At 36.8% G+C, this 21435-nt stretch overlaps 1 protein-coding gene across 15 annotated transcripts in view; it reads right to left on the bottom strand.

Annotated features, from left to right (window-relative positions):
• The window catches only part of NRXN3 (neurexin 3), a 1706389-nt gene that overhangs the window by 32995 nt on the left and 1651959 nt on the right, over window positions 1-21435 (bottom strand). For 11 of the 15 annotated variants that reach the window (XR_004348667.1, XR_004348670.1, XR_004348668.1 and 8 more), the window contains one exon: window positions 18564-18642. Coding sequence is in view for 11 of the 15 variants with exons in the window: in XM_032624307.1 (XP_032480198.1) it covers window positions 18564-18642 (79 nt within the window). In the remaining 4 variants the exon portion in view is untranslated. Of the gene's footprint in view, window positions 1-18554; window positions 18643-21435 lie in introns of all 15 variants that reach the window. The other 4 variants (XR_004348669.1, XM_032624306.1, XM_032624312.1 and 1 more) reach the window with 1 other exon arrangement.

The following is a 21435-nucleotide window of genomic DNA, read 5'->3' as shown; positions in this document are numbered from 1 at the left end:
ATATTTGTGCAATTTTATGTACATATGCATAATCACAATGTAATTAATACACACACGTATGAAGACTTTGGTCAGATTTCCAGTGCGATAAGCGCTGTAGGGTCTATAACTCCAATATGAAGTTGATTTTATATCAAAAGAACCACCCATAAAAGTTACTGATCGATGCTTTACTGCAAGTGTATAAAGATTATATATATATATATATATATATACTGACAACCTGGGTTGTCAGTATTTATGATCATGTTTTCCAGAGCCAGCATGATAGAAAAAAAGAAAAAATCAGTCCTAGACTATTCCTATATAACATCAAATCTATCCATCAAGTAGGTCAGTTTGGGGTAAAATAGCAAAGAGACACACTTGTGGATATGCTGAGTTCTAGAAAAGATAGTTTTCTTGTGTTTATTTAATGAGTAAAATGAAAGTGAAGTGCTTTTCAAATTTCTCAGTTCCATCTATTGAGTAAGCATTGTGCCCCATGGGGCGGGGGCGGGGGGTGAAGGGAAGGAGGTACTGAAGGTTGTTCTTTGAGCATCATTAAAAAATGAAGACTTTCTCAGTGGCTAAGATCCCACCTGGTCCAACATGGTGACTAAGCTCCTTGAGGCACTACTGAAAGTTTCTGAGATGAGAATAGAACCACGGTGAAGGAAGTGGAGGAAAAAGCCAACGTGAATGGCAGCTGATAAGGTGAACATCTGTTTATCAAGTTCAATAATACAAATCAGCGTTTGTGCAATGCCTGACCCAGAGAGAAGCAGAAAGTAATTAGGAAATTGGAATGACTGTAAAAATACAATAAAGAATTATTTCGCCAATCTGTGAAATGGCATTTGGCAGTGGCTCCAGAACAAAACAATTCAGTAAACAAATGAAGTCATGACAAGGCAAGGTCATAAGGCAGCCTCTGAATGTGGCAAATGAAAAGTGACATCAGATTTTTTAATGGCTACAAATACAAATGTTTGCCCCTTAGCAGCACTGCCTGACTTTTTTCGAAACATGGCTTATAAGATCAGTGATAATTTAAGCACATTATCAATTTCGCATTTCGATCTTCTGGACTACAGGTAGATGCTATTAAAAAGGAACATTCTTAGAAGTATAAAGCACAGTTTAAAAAAATCAATTATATGTAAATTTAAAAATATTTTCCATGTGATGACAGTCACAATTTTAACTATTTGATGGGCAGCTTCTGATAAATTCACTCACTAACAAAGCCACAAGAGTGAAAGACTTTGTCCCAGAAAACAAAACAGAAATCAGAAAGTCTTGGCAAGCTCTCTCATCTCTTAAATATGTATGGAAATCACTGCTAGTGCTGATATTTAAAAGTGGCTGCTTTTATCTTTAAACAACCCTGTTGTTTGAATAGACATGCTCCAGGCATCACATTTGGACCATTTGTTTTACCAGCTGTTTCTAAAAATATGTTCATGATGTAGACCTTTTCTGCCTATCGCCAAAATTGCTTTTGTTCAGGGCTTTTTCCCCCTTTCACAAGGGAAAGGGTAAAGACATGGAAAACAACAACAACTGCTGAAAGATCTCACAGCTTCAGGGAAGGACTACAGTCATAAGCTTTGCGTGGAAAAAAAAAAAAAAAAAAAGAACCACCAAAAAACTCCAGTAAGCTACATGACTGAAGAGACTGCTACATTCTTTTGGATTAAAGGTAATCAAATATTTTAATTTGTTCATACGATCCTTATAGCAGCAGTGACAGATGTTCCCTACATGGAAGAGGGTCTCAATTAATCTACAGCTGGCTTAATTTCCTGGCCATCCTATCAAGGGAGAGGGAAGAAGAGGGAGGTGTAGAGAGAGGAATGCAAAGTTTTTAATTACTTCTCTGCAACTGCATTCTTTCATCTATTTATTACATCTAACAAGCATATGTACAGATGAGGAGAGGTCAGGCAGTGAGGGTGTACGTGACACCTAAAAGTTGGGTTAAAGAACCAATCATATTCCCAAGTGTCTGTTGAAGACCACTTCACAACCCATCTGTGTTCCTGGTTTCCAAGCACAGATTTTATACTTTCTGGTAGTGGGTCATTTGCAGGATACCTCGTGCCTCCTGCTGCTGTAGGACCACCTGGTGTGTCCATGGACCATTTGTCAGTTGATGAACAGGACTGACCCTAGGAAATTGGTGCACGCTCAGCTATCCAGAGTCCTACGTATCATCATCATCATTATCTCTGAATTCCTCTAGCAGCTTTCCTTGCAGGGCTTAAATCATGGACTTAATTCAAACTCATGGGAAAGACAGGATTCATGACTTTTTTCAAATACGGGTCTGGCAGAGTTCCTACATCTAAATATTCACAAGGGTTCCCTTGTTGGCCTCTTAATATTCTTTTACATTAAAATATATATAGAGAGAGAGACTTTCTTTTTAATTACAAATGTAATACATACTCAACATAGAAATTTTGGAGTATGAATAACAAAATAAAAATCACCCACTGACCACCACCTGACGATAATCACTGTTAAGTCTGTTACTGATAATATAATCCTTATACCAGATGCAAAATACCAACCCCTGATTTCTCAATAAACTTGATGTGCCTTTTTATTAGGCTAAATTAAATATAATACTTTCAATATTTAGATAATAAATTTCATGAAGCAAGAGGTTATTGGTATAGATTGCCCAAGAGACTGAAATGGTGGGAGGAAAGGAGAACTAAGTAGACAAATTCAGTAGCTGCCTTTAGTATAGGTCACATCCTTCCTTTTATCTGGGGACTAAGGTTTTGACCTCCTCTTGACACAAATAAGGATCATGTTATCTCAACTATAGGCTCATTCAGCTCTTCAAAACAGTCCTCTCTACTCTGCAATAAGGCTTAAACTGAGAAAACATTCTAGGTTTAGATTGGAGTCCTTAGAAATTTCCATTTTTCCATAAGTTTTTTTGTTTACAAACTGATTGTGTCCTTCCAGTAACATGTATTCTAGAATTTTTTTGAAATCTCCCATTCTATTTTGTGCCTTTAATCTACTTTTTGTACTGAAATTCAAAAACTCTCTTATACTTAATATCTAAGTGACCTATGCCTGGAATAATAACTTCCTGGGGTCTCAGTGAAATAAACAGCTTGGTCTTAAGATCATTTAGTTCTTAAAAAATTTTAGACTTAGAAAGGTTTTCAGTTTTCAAAATTTATTAAATCTAGCTGTGGCAACATAGATAACACTCTAAACCTCTTTAAAGGTTTCTGGTTTCGGGAGGCTGGTTTATTTGTTTTCAGAGACAAGTAAAACATAAAAGAAAAATCTATGGGGAATGACTAACATCCAGTTGCCAATTTTTAATCAGTTAAAGATGCTACAAACAGTAACAAAACACTATTTTCATAGAAGACGTTGATTTTAACCATCAAGAACCACCCCCACCCAAACACAAGATATAATCTCAGAATATAGGGCAGTTCTGTAAATTTAACTTTGTGGAAACTCACTATATTGTCCTTACTTTTCTCATTTCACCATGGATCAGTGAAGGTTTTGGCATAGCTTGACACTAGTTTTGCTTTTGAGCTTGGGAATCACTGCTCTCATTTGTCTAACAATCTGTCCTCCATGTAGCAAGGTGATATCACTGACCATGCATCTCTAGAGCATACATTTGTTGAGTGTGTACCACGAGCTACTTAAACGAATTGCTTCACCATGTGTCCATAATTTCGTAGTTGGTCACCTAGTGACCAATAGAGAATTGTAGATTTGACCCCTAAATGGGTCAATAAACATACTGTCTTGTGTGGCAACAATGTCCAGTGGAAAGAAGATGACCAATTTCCACACATTTCCTCTGAATTCTCTGTTGAATGCTATCTCAGTTTAAAATAAAAAGCTCTGGGCTCTTTAAAAAAAACCTTGATACACAGCATCAGTAAAACAGCATGGATTATGGATTTAGGACACTCGGGATTTAATTCCAACCCTAATGGAAACTAATTCAGTGACCTTGAACAAATCAATTTACCTATGTAGGTTTTACTTTTGTCACCTAAAACAAAATCATTACAATGAACTTGAAAGTTCTTCAAGCATATACTCTTAAGAGTTACGTAAACTTAAAGATTATAATTTTAAAAAATTCTAAAAAGGCCTTTAGCTTTACGGGAGCTTAAAAGAGGAATTGCTATGTTTAATTCGATACTCAAGGTCACCAAGAGATATCTTAACCAGAAATCTTACTAAGAGCACATTCTTCAAACTTGATGAAGCGGTTAGATCTAAAGGAATTAAAAAAAATAGTCTTAAAAAAATAAACTTAAAAACATTGTGTGTCTAGGGAACTCTACACAGCACTCTGCAATGGCTTATATGGGAAAAGAATCTTAAAAAAGAGTGGATATATGTATATGTATAACTGATTCACTTTGCTTGTACATCTGAAGCTAACATAACATTGTAAATCAACTATACTCCAACGAAAATTGAAAAGAAACCCACACTATGCGTCTCTCATCGTTGAAAGTTGCTTGACTTTCACAGGGTTTGTTTTTACTTTAATGTTTTAAAAATATTTAATTTGAATGCTATTAAATGAGGGCGTGTTCTCCCTGGTTGATGAGTTCTCGCTATTGCAGATGTGTCATCTGTTGTGTCACTTGTGTCATCCTTGTCTATTTCATCTCATCACGTTACACGGCTGGCCCCTGGGGACTGAGTTTGCCCATTTGCTTTTATAGGGAAAGCTAGCAATAACTAAATGTAAATAAATAAAGAAATAAACAAACAAACAAACAAGCAAATAAGCAAGGGAATAAACCAACCAACCACATAGGAAAATACCAGGCTACTGCAAGCATAAAGGGAGAAGAAGATGGAGACTTTACTGCATTTTGCTATGTCCCTATCAGGTCATCAACAGTGCTTAATTTACCCTTGTTTTACTCTTGTTTTCTATTATCCCTTTGATCTCAGAAGCTTTTAAAACACTAATTCTAAATCACGTTGTTTTAAAAGTCAACCCGTGTACCTCCTGCCCCCAAAGTCCCTCCTAATGGTGCCATCTTTCTTCCTTTCCTGCATCATCTCTGCATTTCTTTTTTTGCTTTCTTTTTGAGTCATAGCTCAGAACCTCACAACGCCAGGCACAATACCACAACAAGGGGCCTTGCTAATGGAGAAAGCTCATAATGTCATTACTTAGCATTCTGGCTCCCAAAAGTTAATGTTATGCTCCCTCTGGGGTTGGGATACATTAGGATCTGGTTTCAATAGTTCACTTGATGTTGCTCTTATACGAGTCTTTTGTATTTCTTTTCCGCAGATTTCTAATGTTAAAGATGCTAAAGGGACTAAGCATTAACTTATGGAGTCAAATCCTAAAGTAACAGACGCCACTTCCGCAGTAACACTAAATGTGGCCTTGTACCTGTATTTTCATAGCCTGCTCCTGTCTAATCTGTTGCCAGGTGGTAGAACACATTCTTCTCCTCAGGATATTGGATGCTGCATCCTGCACCCTACTGAATAATCCTCTGCCTCCGACATTCAGAGGACTAAGATATAAATAAATGCTTTTGCCTGCAGTGCAGGAAGGAGTCCTATATATTGTGCCCCTTCAATTCTGTTCTCCTCATTCACTGCCTGTGTCACCGAGAATGTTTTTCTCACTTTCCCCACAAAACTTATAAAGCTACAAATCAAAAAGTACAGGAAAAGAGGAGGTTCTCAGCAGGTTGCAAATATCATATCTCAGTCATTTAGGCATTTGTCAGCTCAATAACCCACAGCCAAGGTTTGGGGAAGAATTACTGGGATGTGACACAGTATGTGGGCTGGAGTTCAAAGAAACGACTGCCGAAGAGGTCTGAAAGCAGGGAAGATGCAGCCCACACCCCAGCGGAGGCACAGAGTACAAAAGACAGATGTGCAAAAGGAAGGGTGAAACATCAAGCGCTTACAAAAAAAGGCAGTGTACATGCTGTGGGTAGGGGACCCTGGTTTTGTACGTTTGCTTTTTGTTTTTTATCAAGTTTCATATATGAGATAATGTGCATATTCAAAACAATGGTGAGAAATGAGCTTCCAATGTCCTTCCGCATCCTCTGTGGTCTCACGTGCTTAGTGGGGAACTCAACAAATGTTTATTAAGATTGACTATAAAATGGGCAAGAAGGATTCATCTTTTAAAAAAAGGAAATGACCACAAATTCCTAACCTATCAGATTTCTCTAGATCAGGGGTCAGTAGACTACCGAAATCCAGCTTGATGCCTGCTTTTTAAAATCAAGTTATATGGAATCACAGCCATAATCATTCATTTATGTGTTGTCTATGGCTGCCTTTGTGTTACGACAACAGAGTTGAGTCGTTATGACAGGGACTGTGAGACTCCCAAAGTCTAAAACGTTTACTCTCTGGCTCTTTATTGGCTTTTGCTCTGAGTGATTAGTCAGAAAAATCGGAATACTGAGCAATATAATATTGCCGTGATCTTTTAGTAAAACGGGGGTATCTGCTTCAAAGCTAAGATGAAAGAAGAAGTCGACAACAGAGGGTCCTCAAGCATTTTCAACTCTACAGACTTCCCAGTTTAGGCTTCCGGATCGGTCAGGATGGATATAATTTGTAATGAGACCCTAAGATGCTTAAGCAAGCTATACTTTCCTTGGAAAGATTCTAATAAAAGCAAACCCAGCTTTAAAAAGGTACTTTCTATTTCATTGTGAATTTCAGTCCTTAATAAATCCTTTAAGATTCTTTTCTTGCATAGAAAATACAAGGGCCCAGAAAAGGTTTGGGGTTTTGTTTTGATTTTTCCTTTTTTATAGTTTGAGACATATAATGCAAGGAAGTGAGAAAAATGAAAGAGAAGATAAACACATGAGTAGGAATTTAAGAAATGTCAAGAGTACACAGATATCAGAAAGGGACTAAGGTAAGAAATGCATCCTCTCGGGTACACATTCACTTCTTTTGTTGCTGCCTATTAGCTGTAACATCTAAAACACTGTGTTCAAAGAACAGAATTATCTCAGAAATGAAGAAAATTCAGCATCTCACCAGAGCTCTCACTACGAGCCTCTATTCTTAGAATCCTAACATCAGTTAAAGGTGGCTGTTACCTGATCATATGTTCTAAACAGGTCTGCTGATGAGCGGTGAGCTAGAAGTCCCCAGTGCACAATTACACAGGTGACATCAAGAGGGACTAACCTCACGTAAGTGATGGTTTTCATCCTGAATACTGGAACCATTCCACCTTGCAGGAAGCCACAGTAAGTTGTTTAAATCACAGCTGTTTGGATAAATCATAGCTAAACAATTTCATAACCCCTATCAACCAAGGTTTTCAAAGCCTTTCAGACACACAGTAATGAATCCATCTAACAAGTATTTCCCAATCATTTAATATACTCAATACACAAACCTTCTTTCATTATTATCAAAGAGGCAGGTAGCTATTTACATATATGGGTCAATGGAGAATACTATATAATGAGACTGTGTAACATAGGGATTCCTGTGTGGGCTCAGGGCCCCACTGTCTTGGGTTTAAATCCCATTTCTCCTACTTCCTTGCTGTGTGACCTTGAGACCATCCTTTGGCTCCTCTGTTCCTCAGTTTACTCATCTTTAAAATGGAGATGATGATAAAGCCCCTCAGGGGACTGTTATGAGGATTAAGGGAGTTAACAATGTAACGTATTTAGAACTATACCTACATATAGTAAATGCTCAATGAATATTTACTGAATGAAGGAACAAAGATGTAGCCCTGGAAAACTTACAGATGGAGGCCTAGAAATCACTTCAAGGGGCTTTATTCAATATTATGTGTGCTGTCACAGAAAGTGGACCACAGGGGCAGCTAAAGCTGACATTAAATCAAAGTAAAATATTGTACCATCAGCAACTCAGTCAGAGACCGTATCTTGTCAAAGTAGAAGGGCAAGATCCACACTTTCCTTTTAAATTCCCAGATTTCTCAAACTCTTTCACAAAGCAATGATTAAGTATCTAACAGTAAAATTATTTTTTTAAGTTGCAGTCATTTTCTGCAATACAATGGTTATGCTGTTTTAAGTATTAATGTACTAGTTTTATGGGAAAATGTGGAAGTAAAGGGCACTGACATATTTCACTGTGAAGTTGGTTAATTAACGTGCATCAAGTAAATGAACTAAATAAAGTCCATTATGTTTTAAAAGTTACAAAAACATAACAACTGAGTAATGGAATCATGCTGAATATTATAATTATGTGCTAAGAAATGCAGCTATTATAGTCTTTCCAAAGCTCGAGAAACAAAATTTGGAAACCTAAGAAATATCCTGTTCATCTTCATGTTACTAAGGGAGGAATTTTTGGCGACTCTATTTTGAGGAAACAAAATTAGTGAAAGCTCCACAAATGAGCATGTCATAGTTCTAAAATGCGGTGCTCTGATAAGTGTTTAAGCCCAATCCTCTGTGCACACTGCAGTAGAAATAAGAGTTACCTATTTTCAAACAGATTTGGGTTTGAACCTTACCTCTGCCACTATGTGCAGGCATGTGACCTTGGAAAAGCAAACTTTCTGAGTCCTGATTTTCTCAATTGTAAGATGGCCACAATAGTTTCTACATCATAATAAGTGAAAATGAATTTTAAATAAAATACCATGTTTGAATGCACCCGGCACAGTGTAGCACCTTGGCCAGTGACGTGCCAGAGCCAGCCCATGATAGCTGACTGCTACATTTTCGGGAATTTTCCAAGTTGGTTGTTAAACATAGCCATTATCAAAGATATAGATAGATAGATAGATAGATAGATAGATAGATAGATAGATATACATATATACACACACACACACATATATATACACACACACATATGAATACATTCTATTAAAAACAAAGGTAATAAAAGCTTAAAACTCAAGTCCATTGATATCCATGGTATCTGTGTGGTGAAAAAAGTGTATAATCGTGTGCTCATGAGCATTACTTCCCAATTCGGAGTTTAATATTGTCATATCTGTGGCTTCAAATCAGCCACAGAGGGAATATTCTATACTATAGAAACTGTCACGCTACAGATTAAGGCTGTGTGTTTCTATGTGTGTTCTCGTTCTTATCATTTCTCAGCAAGCTTCTGTACCTGACTCATCAGGAATACCCCCTCCCTCCTCCAGCTTTCCCTCCCTCCTCCCTTATCTGCCCTCTCTCTCTTCCTCCTTCACTCTCTCCCTTCCTTCCTTCATTATAAAGCTCTTAGTCCACAGACCCCACAAATTTCCTCTTCCTGTGCCCTTCCCCTGTACCCTTAAGAAGAGCAAAGAGCTACATTGACACGACTGAAACATCTCGTCGTAAAACCATCTGCCTTGAAACGCTTTCTCTTCTCCAGGTTAAACATATGCACTTTTTAATCTTCAGATCCTATTTCAAAAATCAATCTATCAATCCATTTCACACCTATTTTATACTCTCTTGTTCAACCTTTACGGATAAGGAGGTTGAATTTGTTACAGAAATTCATTTGCATACTATAAGCATCAAACAAACCAAATCACTCCAAGTTATGCGGCAAATTTCCTGGGTAATCACAGTATAATCCAGCGTCTGAATAATTAACTGGGCACTGTCTTCCACCTTTCTCTCAAGAAATTCAGACTCAATTCTCAGAACTAAAGTTATTGTGTATGTCTTATTCTTCGAAAAGAGAAAAAAAAAAGAATTTAGGTCTAAGTCAAAGTGTTGGCTCTCTAATGCTTCCATGAATTAAAAAATAAAATATGTATCATTTGACTCAGAAAGATCAAAAGATAATCTTACCTTGAAATATGCATGAGGTAGAACCAGTGAGTTAAAAAGCTTTTTTTTTTTTTTCCTTTCCCTTGCCAAACACATTTATATTTTAGGTTAAAATACATAAACAAATAAATTTTATAATAAAACACATTCGTATTTCCACAAATTCCTCTCCAATTCAGGAACAGACACTGCTCTATACAGCAGAAACGATGACACTCCTCACTAGTCTTCTGAAAAAATTTTCTGTTGATCTGTTCCTGAAGAAAACGTCTAACTAGAAGATTGATAATCTATGGGAAAACTCCTTGGAAATTAGCTCTTACATGAAATCCCTTTAGCAGTAAGCCCATTTAATCATGCCAAAGAAATCAACAAGGGTTTCTTATTGTTGCTGATGGGGAGCTTGTTTAGCTATTATCATTAGTAATTTTCCACTGTAAGTTTTGCCTCCTTAGCCAGGTAAGAAGTGCAACTTATGACCTCCAGATGCAAACCAGTTATCAGCCTTACAATTCGACTGAAAATTTGTTTTGCTTCTTTGTGAAGTTCCCTAAGGGTAAGGTTAAAAAGAGAAACGATAGGGGAGTGAGAAATAAAGGGAGAGGATTTCAAACCACATATTACAAACAGAGAACAGAATCACAGAACGACACCAAGACAGTGGACTCCAAGACAAGATGGCAAGACAGATGTGCCAGACGAAACCCAAGCTTGACTGCTGTACCAGGGAAAGCAAGCACAAGAACAAAACCACACAGAGATGCTGCGAGGGCAGCTCTTGGGGCTGCCGTGATCCCGTGGAAATAATAATAAAGATGAGAACCCATGAAATTATAACTACAAAAGAAAGTTATCTCCACAGCTCATACACTGGACTTGCTGGGTTAGCCTGGATGTATCACTTGGATGAAACACGAGATGGCGTTGTTATAGCCCATGCACTGGTGATGGAGGCCATGGTTAGTTGATTAGCTATAAAGCTCTCACTGCATGCCACACAATGATCCTGGGCTCGTCCAGAAATAAAAGATACAACAAAGAGTCTATATCTGCAATAAAATTCTTTTTATGCCATCTGAAATTTGTGGAGAGGGATGTGTTTCTCTGTTCTTTCTGCATGTTTTTCTTTTATTACTATTATTTTTTTTCTGGCTGATTCGTCCTTTTTTTCAATGAAATGCATTGTCATAAAGGGGAGAGTAAGGACAAGTGGCCTGTGCAGATATAAGGAAAAATAAAAAGGGGAAAGGAGAAAATTTAAATAAAAAATATATACGAGGAAGAAGAGGAAAACAAAGTACTTCATTCGTTTGTACACAACTTTCTTGGATTTTGTTGGTGTTTGTTTTGTTCTGAGCATAAATACTGGAGGGATATGCTGAAGGGGGAGAAATTTGAGATTAGGATGGCAAGAAAAGATTTTGTTGCCTTGGTTGATTTGTATATCCATATATCTCTCAGTATTTAAAAAATAATGACTCAAAAAATTATAGCAATGAGTTAAAAATAGCCATAATGACCAGAACACTAAATACGAATCAAAACAAAATAAACGGAACCACCAAAAATTCACGCGGCACAAGATGAGGTAAAACAACAGAAAATGTTTTTCAAATATATACAAAGTATATATCTATTTATATATATACACAGGAATGTGTGTATATGGATAGATATATCTGTATAATTTTTTTCTCTCTACCCCTCCCCCAAGGATAATTGAGTTATGGAATCATCATCATAATTATGATAAAGAAAAAAACAAAACCTAAAGAAAAGTTAACATGCTTTTCCACCAAGTTAAAACAGTATCATGCATGTCTATGTTGGCTGATGTAAGAATGATGGTATGAATTTCTGTGTAAACACATGGCTGATGGCAGGGGCTGTTGTTAATCTCTGTTTACATTATTCTAATATCATTTATACTGTGTCTATATATATATGGAACAACAGGCTCTATATATTTAGTATATACACATACATAAATATATATATGTACACACGGTATATATACTGGGGCTTATGGGAGAAAAAATACAGAACAAAAAGAATAAAAGAAAACACATAAAAGCCTCTCTTTTAAAACCCAATCCCTCTTTATTTATTAATTTTTCTCGGGTGCGGGGACTTGCTTAATGATTTCATTAAGCTCACTCCTTCACAACTACTTGCACTGGCATTTGAAATCAGGAAGTTCTCATAGCGTTTGAAATCAGGAAGTCTGGCTTGAAATTCTCCCTTCAACACGCCCATCCTTATGAACCTATTACCTAAGAAGCCCTGGCCCTAGGCCATACTGTGTATGTGCACTACTAATTTTGCAACCATAACGAATCAGAAATTCTGTGCCCCCAAACTAAGATATAGAAGAATGCTCCCTGGGGTTAACTGATTCTGCCACTGGGTGGCATCATCTGTGGTTTTTCTTGCCTGTCCTTGGATGGGGTATGCTAATTGCTGAATTAGAGACCTCTCCTTCGAGTTGAGTTCTGATAATATTCTAGGCATTTCCATTCATTGTCTACATTGTTTCTTCCCTTCTTATCCCTCCTTTCCTTTTATTCCCCTTATTTTTGTATCTGTCTTCCCTAATAGACTATAAACTCCTGGAAGGAGTGTCATCTTGTTTTTAATTTCCTAGAACCTACTCCAGTGTTTATACATAGTAGTCACTAAAAACTGTTGCATAAATAAGTGATTTGTTAAACTTTCAACTGGAAGTGTATATACTTACACACTGATCTTATTGATTCCCTCTCCTTCCCAACATCACCAAAAAATCTTGGGTAATGGAGATGAATAGAATTTTTTTCATTTTTACCACTTTTGTTATTAGATTCGTTGTTCTGGTTATAAAATCTGTGATAATGATCAACCCACATTTTATGCACACCATGCCTGCACTATCAATGGCCTAATAGCCAATTAGCTGATTTTCCTATACTTATATTTCTATCCTTATTCTAATTTTCAAAGCATTTTGTCATTAGGGATTTAAAGGCCACATATTTGCTCCAGTCACTTAAAAATTAGCTTGGGCTGGGGTGGAGGTGGGTTATAAAAAAGTGAAGTAACTTATCACTGAGTGGGTTAATGAATGAAGATAGAAACTATACCATTAAATTAGGAACATTATAACCCATGAATGTACTCTATTAATTTATAAATCAATGAAGGAAATTCAAAACTTGGTAGGATTTAGCCTAGACCTAAATATGTGAATAACTGTTTGCTTTGTGTACATTGAACGTGTATTAGAGCTCAAATGTAAAAATTACTCATGTCCACAGCCAATAATGATGAATTAAATTAATGAAATTTACATCTACTTACATCCTTCTTTCCGAAGCTAAAAGATTTCTCAGATTACTTCTATTATACCTTTATTCAAAGTGTTTTTAGGTGGACCCTAAAATTCAAGGTGAATTCTGGACACTGTGACTCAGACATTCCTATGGCATTTCATTTAGGCATTTACTATTCAACTATACACTGAATAGTTACTTGACTGATGATTATTTAAACATGATTCTATTTACCAATCATGAGTTTCCATATGGAAAAATCTTTCTAAAATTAAATAAAAATCTATTTATTTGTAATGAAAATATACAAGTTGCTAACTTCAAGTTTGCTGGAGACACAAATGACAAAATGCATTTCTATAAACTCTTAAGATTACCAACATCATATTTAAGGTCGATAATCAGCACACTTATTATTTTTCATCTATGGATTCTGAAAAATAAAGCTCTCTTTCTTCCTATCCTTTATTAGAAAATTATTATTGTCTTAACACTTCAGCTGCATCCTCCGCAATGTTCCAGCAAATAAAAACTCTAAGGATTTGCTGGGCTTTTAACAATTCAGTGCCAGATTTTCATATTATAAATACTTTACTGAGGCATCTCAAACTGATAAAGACTAAGAACCCAGTTCTACCTGGAGAACATAAACAGGAATAAGCTCTTGGTGTTTTGCCAAAATTAAATTTCACCGTAATGGGTCGGGTATTATGTTAGTGTGAGGAACAAAGTAGCAATAACACCAAATGCAAATGTGAGGACTGTAGATTTGAGAAGTAAAAATACATCTGAGAATCACTCTGGGAATAGTAATTATTTTGTGATCTCAGATTACTGCCATTAGTTTAAACATCTCCCTCAATCCAACCATTATAAATTGTTTAGCACAGTCCTATTGATAGATGGATGTGTTTCATCTTTACTTCCTTTTACTGTCTGCCCTCTGGTGCAAGTGCCGTCCCTTGAGATTTGATCAAGGACACTTAACAAAAGTGGAGGCAAAAAACCCAGGCTAATTGACACCCAGAAAAATGTATCCCTAGATAATGGCTGGATGAATCAATATAGTTGTTAATTACTGCCATGCCCATTTCTCAGGTGCAAAAGGCATTTTTTTTCACTTTTCTCCTCTGCTCTGTGAACCCTGCCCCCACGATTTTTAGAATCTTAAGACCATAGACCACATAAAATTCAGACAATTGATAATTTTTAAATATACAGAAGCGAATCTGACAATACATTAATTTTGATGTTATTTTTTTTTTCCCGAAAGATGGACACACTGGGCATAGGAGTTGGGGGGAGGGAGAGCGAAGGAATGAAAAGTGAATTTAAACCCTTTATCTGTATTTCAGAATCCATTCCCACATTTTAGATCATGAAGGTAAACTTACTAAAGACCTTAATTTTTATTTGGCTTCCACAATCTCATGAGAGAATCTCATTTCCTAGTGGTTATTTGAACCCTCTCCAGCTTGTCTATTTGTTGTTGTTGATTACAAAGAGGTAAGAAGGACAATGAAATATGCATTTACTGCACAATTTAACAACAATAGAAGTGTAGTTGGGAAGAAAAGGGTTTATATGCAAAGACATAAGTCTAAAATACCAAATAGACACCTCCTTCTTTGGTAGAGGACACAATCAATGTTTACAAATTAGGAAAGTTAAAATCCTGACCCTCAACTTTATGTACTTGAACAGTTATTCAAATATTCTTCTGAATATATTTATTTGATACAGATGGATTCATTATGACTTTATAGTTCACAATTTCAATTCTGAGTTCTCAAAGCAAATGTCCAGAAAATGCAACTCACTATAAAATGATCTAGTTCCCAGCCAAAGAAGGGACAGGGTAAGGTAGAGAATTATTTTTGCTAAAGAAACATGGATTTTGTTAGGGCGATACTTACTTGTATGAAATCATATATTTTAAAATAATTCACCAGGTTTTATTTAGCTGTTTAAAGGGAGATGAAGTGAGAGGTATGAAAAATCTCCAATTTTAATTTAAGATTATGAGGTATTTTGGGAGTCATACAAATTCAGTCAACAAATACTAATTTGAGTTTTCACTCTGTGCCTTGCTCTCATGATTTAGGCTTTTTAAAAAAATCTCATTTACATATGTTCCAGCAAAAATATACAGAGAAAACTTGAAATCCATTGGATGTAAAAAGTTTCTAAACTATCATCAACCACACTCTAAAAAAATTTAGGTTGTCCTTAAAGAACTAAGCTACACGACTAAGCTACACCAAACCAGGGTGATCCCTAAATGCCAAAGTGGGTTGTGAGTATAAAAGTCGTTTGCTTACATCTGACTCAAAACCAGCAGCTTTGAAACCCAAAGAAATATCATTTCATTTAAAATTTGATGCCCACATGAACACAAAAGTTGTTGAATATAACATATACTAAAGTTATGAAAAGTTTATACAAATTTATGAAAAGCAAGAGCTTCTAGTGGACCTAAATTAATCAGGAAAGAACCTGTAGAAGTTAAATACCTTATTACTGAGACAGCCTAGAAAATCATAAATTTGGTAACAAAGTAAGAGAAGATAAGGTAATTGCAAATAAGATAGAACAAGATTAGCCGAATTTAGTGTATTTCCAGCAAACATCAGGCCCGGAAAAGAGTAAAATTTTAGAAACTGAGGTAGTGAATTAGAATGTTTAAACTTAGAATTTTAATCTCAATATTCACATAGAATCTCAGGATTAACAGTTTATGTCAAAGTTATGTAAATGTCATCATTGTCCACTGCTGCATGGGCAACGGAAGACCTCTCTTTAGGCAGTGTGAAACTTAACCCCAGAAACAACTGATTTGATGGTTCTGATTTTTAATCTGTAATATTTCTGGAAAATCTTAAGGCTATAGAGATATTTCTCATACAAGGCAAAAAAGGACTTGACAGCTCTACGCATGTAATCTTCATCAGTATTAATCAGGTTCCCAGGGCAAAACATCTGCATCAATAGGTATAGCTATCTCCTTCCTACATTAAATATGCCTCCGACATATTTCCCTGTGCATCTGAATCGCTTACCAGGAATACTTTATGGAGTAAATTTAGAAAGAAGAAATGCTCATTCTTCGAATGTGATGAGTTAAATAATCCCAGGCAGAGGGGATCAATATCAGCCTCTTGGAGCTACGTGTTAGCTCCTTCGGAGTGGGCATCCTGTCACTTGCTTTATTTATATATTCCCTCCCATGCTCCCTTGCAGAACACAACAGATTGTTTTAAAAACTGTCTTTATTCCCCCACCCGCCCCATGTAATTATATCACTCAAGAAATGCTGGCATTGAATTTCTGTCCTCTGCTTTTGAATCAGATGAAACACCTGTGCAGTCACTGAAAAGCAAATGGACTCGGTCTGGGGCTTTTCAAGTTTGGGCCTGTTTATGTTCAATACCAAATGGTAACATACCCACAACCTGGGGAGCCATAGACCTTGTGAATCAGATATCTAGAAAAGCCCTCTGTCTTCTTATGGAGGTTGCTATGGAGATGACGGTGTGTAGGAGGGGGAGGCAGTAGGGGAAGACAGTGGTGATAATTGAGAATGATCAAGCCTAGATTTTTATAAGACTTAATATCCAGAGATTTGATAAACATTGTTATATATATACAGATATCACTGCTATGAAAGCAAGAAAACCAGAGAAAGGATACACAGAGAATCCAAATTGAAATCTAGGTATCTTAAATTATTGACCACAAAATCAGTGAATTTAACCTGCATCTTGGAGATCATGCCCTATTCATATCTGAATCCTTAATACGTAGCACATACCTAACATACACAACTGACCCTCAAAAAATATTTGTTGAACTGAATTCTGTTGGAGGGGTAAGTTAGATAATAGAGCTCCATATTCTATTTTCCAACAGCTCATTTGCGAAAACTATTAGAAAAGTAAGGATTCAAATCTTGAGATACACTGTATCCTGCCTGAGGGCTCAGAAATATTTATTAAATGAATGAATAAATCAATTATTTAATTAATGAAAATTTGTTGCCCACGTTCTGGTATAGATTAGACATATCTTCCCTTTAGAGTTAAAACCTCACTTAGAACACTGAGATAATGACCCAATAATCTGAAAAAAAATCTGACCAGCCAGGTCAAAGTTACTTTCCTCCCACACAGCTGAGCGTCCAAAGGAACAGATAACACTCCAGAATGGAAAGGCCCTGCAAATTATTGACATGTCCCTATGTAATGCTAAGAACAGGAACCCACAGAACTTCCTGGATCCAAAGCCATTTGCAAGATACCAAGCAGTCAGGCTTCCACAAAATCGGAAAATTGTAAATAATTTTAGGGTAACAAGTGGAAGATTTTCACTTTTGTTATACTCATTTTTTTAATGAATCTTAAATTTCTCTAGAATTAACAAAGGAAATGTTTAATGACTCCCCTTTATTTTTAAAGAAAAGGAAAAAAAATTAAAGCAACCCAAAGAATCAACTAGAAAATTCTATTTATTTCTCTTAGCCTTTACAGAAATCAGATCCTAACCCAACTCCAGCTTTTAACTCTATTAAACATACACAGAAATTCGATGATATCTGTTCTCTATTTTATATATATATATACATATATATAAATATTTAACTTATAGCAAGTCTCAAAACAGACCACTTGGGAAAGTTGATAGGAAATAATCAGGGACTGCAGATGCCTGCTGGACATTATATCACATATAGCTCACTATAAAGAAAGACCATAAAACATCAAAATGTATCTGGGTGCAAAGGGGGAACACACTGAAGCTTCTAATTGCCAAAGTACTCTCAACTCCAGCACAGTAGATACATTTCGAAGCATCTCAGCCGTTCACATGGCATGGTTCTGTCCTAATTTTGTGTTTCCTATGTTATATTGCTGCACAAATTCTCTAAACACACAATGAACAAAATTAGTATAAATATAATACCATGCTAACTGCTGTTGAAATCCCATGGAAAAAATTATTTTTGGTTTTTGATTTTGTTTCGTTTGCCACTTAGAGTCAGAACAGTTCATGAGATTTACATGATCTTTATGGCCCCACTTCAGCTTTATGTTTTTTTGACGTCAATCCAATATAGAAGTCTTCGTGTCCCACCCCCTGTCAATTTCGTAGCTGCCACTGGCTGCTATACATTTGCTGCTTTGGTGGTTAATCTGGGTGTCTGATTGCTCCAAGTTATGTCTTATGGACTTTTCTTTAGCTAGTCAAGGAAGTGACTTTAAATTTCCCTGGGATCTTATGGCTCCTTCCATGGGATTTGATGCTTTCGATTGATATTTATATATGTATTTATATACATATATAGATACAGGAAATACACACATTAACACACTATAATATATATATATAAAAAACACATGTATATTCACATATACGTATGTATTGTTTTTTGCAAATGAAAAAATAAAGCAAGCAAAACAAGACTGACCTAACCTACCTGTACTCGGCTCACATTCAACGAAGTCTTCGTCATCGCTTGAACATTCGGCAGATGAAACAAGGTCATCTGACGTTGGCTGCACATGTCAAAGAAAACATAATGAGGTAGGGGGAAGAGAGAGGAGAGAGAGAGAGAGATAAGGAAACCAATGAGCAAAAGCATCAAAGACTTATCACTGTGTCCTGCCTCCATCAACATTGCTGTCTCTCTCCTCTAAAGAGGGTATGCTGTAGGGTAGAGAACGTTAACTGCTGTGTAGCTTTGAATGGCTCTGGGTCCAGAGCTGTGTGGGTCTATGTAAAGCTGAGTGCCCCAAGGTGGCCTGAGGAGGCTGAAGGCTATCCTATCCCTGTAGATCACATTGTGCAGCCTGACACTATCCTGACTTTAATTTCAATTTTGAGACTCAGAAGGGCAGGAGAAGGGCTATTGCAAATGGTGGCAATACAAGGGAGCAAGCCAGCGCAGAAGAACTACACTGCAGCTTGGAGAGGGTTTCAACACATATGGTGTGCAGTCTCAAGTGTATGATTTGGTGGTCGTGAATCTACAGGCTGGCATAATGAATGAACACTGTGGAACGCAGTCTGTTCGGGAATAGCATAATGGCTTCTCTCACTATCGGCGATTCTTCACGTAACTGCTGCAGTTAGTTGAATTAGTAACGTTGACCAGCAGACAGACACTACAAGGCAGCCTCTAGACACAGGTAAGGCTGTTTCTGAAGACAGCAGAAAAAATTTTGATTGCAACAAAAGTAATTCAATTTGAGACCATTTTTTTCTCTATTGAATCCTGCAGAAATTCCCCAATGCCAGGGAATCTGCTGCTGCAAGAAATATAGGGGACTGTGGGTGTGGGCAGTAAGAAGGCCCCTTGCTACACAGTAGGCGAGAAAAGTACTTTCTGTACCTGGTACATTCTACATGCACAATAAACACTCTTTCAGTCATTCCCTCAATTATTAAGCTACAGATCTTGTCTAAAAACCAAACTTTTGTCCTACTCTGTGCATAAGAGTACTCAATATATAGCAGTTGTTCAACAAATGCTCATTGATTTCTCCTTCCTGATGTTAATAATATCAACTGACTTGCCGGTCTTATTATTCCCAAAGCATTGAAGACTGAATCCATATTCAAGAGAAAAAGCAATTACAAGTCAGATGCTGTGCTAGACATGTATATATGCTTATTAGTTGTAGTTATTACTAATTAATTAGACACAATTCTCACAATGGTCCTTTGGGACAGGGATAATTATTACACTTTTAAAGGGAACTGAAGTTCAGAGAGGTTAAGCAAGTTGCTAAAGGACCCACAGCTAGTAAAAAAAACATAGTGAAGATTTGAATAGATACATCTTAGTCAAAGTCTGCATCTGTAGCTCCCATAGGCTTCTTTATACCCCTCCTTACACGATGTTATGGACTGAACTGTGCCCCCTCCCAAATTCATATGTTGAAGTTCTAACCCCCTAGTACCTCAGAATGTGACTGGTATGTGGAGATGGGGTCTTTGAAGAGGTAATGAAGTTAAAATGAGGTCATTTGGGTAAGTAATTCCAACATGACTGTTGTCCTTACAAAAAGATGAGATTATGACACACACACACACACACACACACACACACACACACACATAGGGAAGGCCATGTGAAGGCACAGGGAGAAGACAGCCATCTACAAGCTAGGGGGAGAGGCCTCGGAAGAAACCAACACCCCTGACATCTTGACCTCGGAATTCTAGCTTCTAGAACTGTGAGAAAATAAATTTCTGTTGTTTAAGCCACCCTGACTATGGTACTTTGTTATGGCAGCCCTAGCAAATGAATACACATGACAACCCATATGCTTAGTGTTTCCAGACAACATCCTTCTTGAAACAGACACAGTAGGCACAGAATTGCTGGACACAGCAAAGAACAGTAGAAAAACCACATTAGGTAATGGATTTTGCTTAATTAACAGTGGCAGAGAGGTGCCTTAAACCACGTAATTGATCTTTATTCAATACCTGTCAGGGAGATACTTCTACCTCTGCTTCTCCTTAAAGTCAATAGAAAAAGATTTTTCAAACATACTATTTTTATTGTCAACTAGACACTACTGAAATGTGCATTTCATTTCCACAACTGATGCTGGCAGCTGTATCCTGGAGCACCATTATTCGTGTTAGAGAGATCATGAGCTCACTCTCTTGGAGTTTCCTGCTATGATGGGGCCCAGTACGGGTCCACTTCCGCTCATTAAGGGAAGGGAGGTGATAAGAGAATAAATATTAACTGTGTAAAGGCAGAAGCAATTAGAAGAGGCAAACACCATTTTGGGAAGGGCCACAATTATTGTTTGATTGTTCTAAAGCATGCATTTTCTATGGGGATGATATCCACCCATGCCCCTCCCCCAGCCAGCAATAATTGTTTTGGGCGAAAGGGGGAGGATCTTAGATATGAAAATGGCTTGTGATCAGCCAAGAGCCACAGTACTAAAATGAATATACAGCATATCTGGTGTTAAAATTTTATGAAGAAGGACAATTAGGAAAAGGTCTAAAAGTCTTCTTAGAGGCTGGTAATGAAAAAGAGGTTGAGAATACATTTCTAAAATGTAATCAAGTGAAAATTAATTGTCAGTGACTTGATTATAAGGACCTTACAGAATGGCCCATATAGGACTTAACTAGCTTTGATCCCTAGAAAACTGGTAAGTTAATGAAAATCTAGTGAGTTTGTCTCAAGAACTGAAGGCCAGGCAATAAAGTTTAAAAAGGTCACTGAGCAAATGTATAAAAACAATGCATAACTCTAATAGAAACCAAAAAAGGCATTAACATATTAGTGGAATCTTTAACTTAATACCAAAAAGTAT

This window comes from Phocoena sinus, chromosome 2, assembly GCF_008692025.1.
Source record: "Phocoena sinus isolate mPhoSin1 chromosome 2, mPhoSin1.pri, whole genome shotgun sequence".
NCBI lineage: Eukaryota > Metazoa > Chordata > Mammalia > Artiodactyla > Phocoenidae > Phocoena > Phocoena sinus.
The sequence above is the reverse complement of the archived record's forward strand: the minus strand, read 5'-3'. Positions and strand labels throughout refer to the sequence as shown.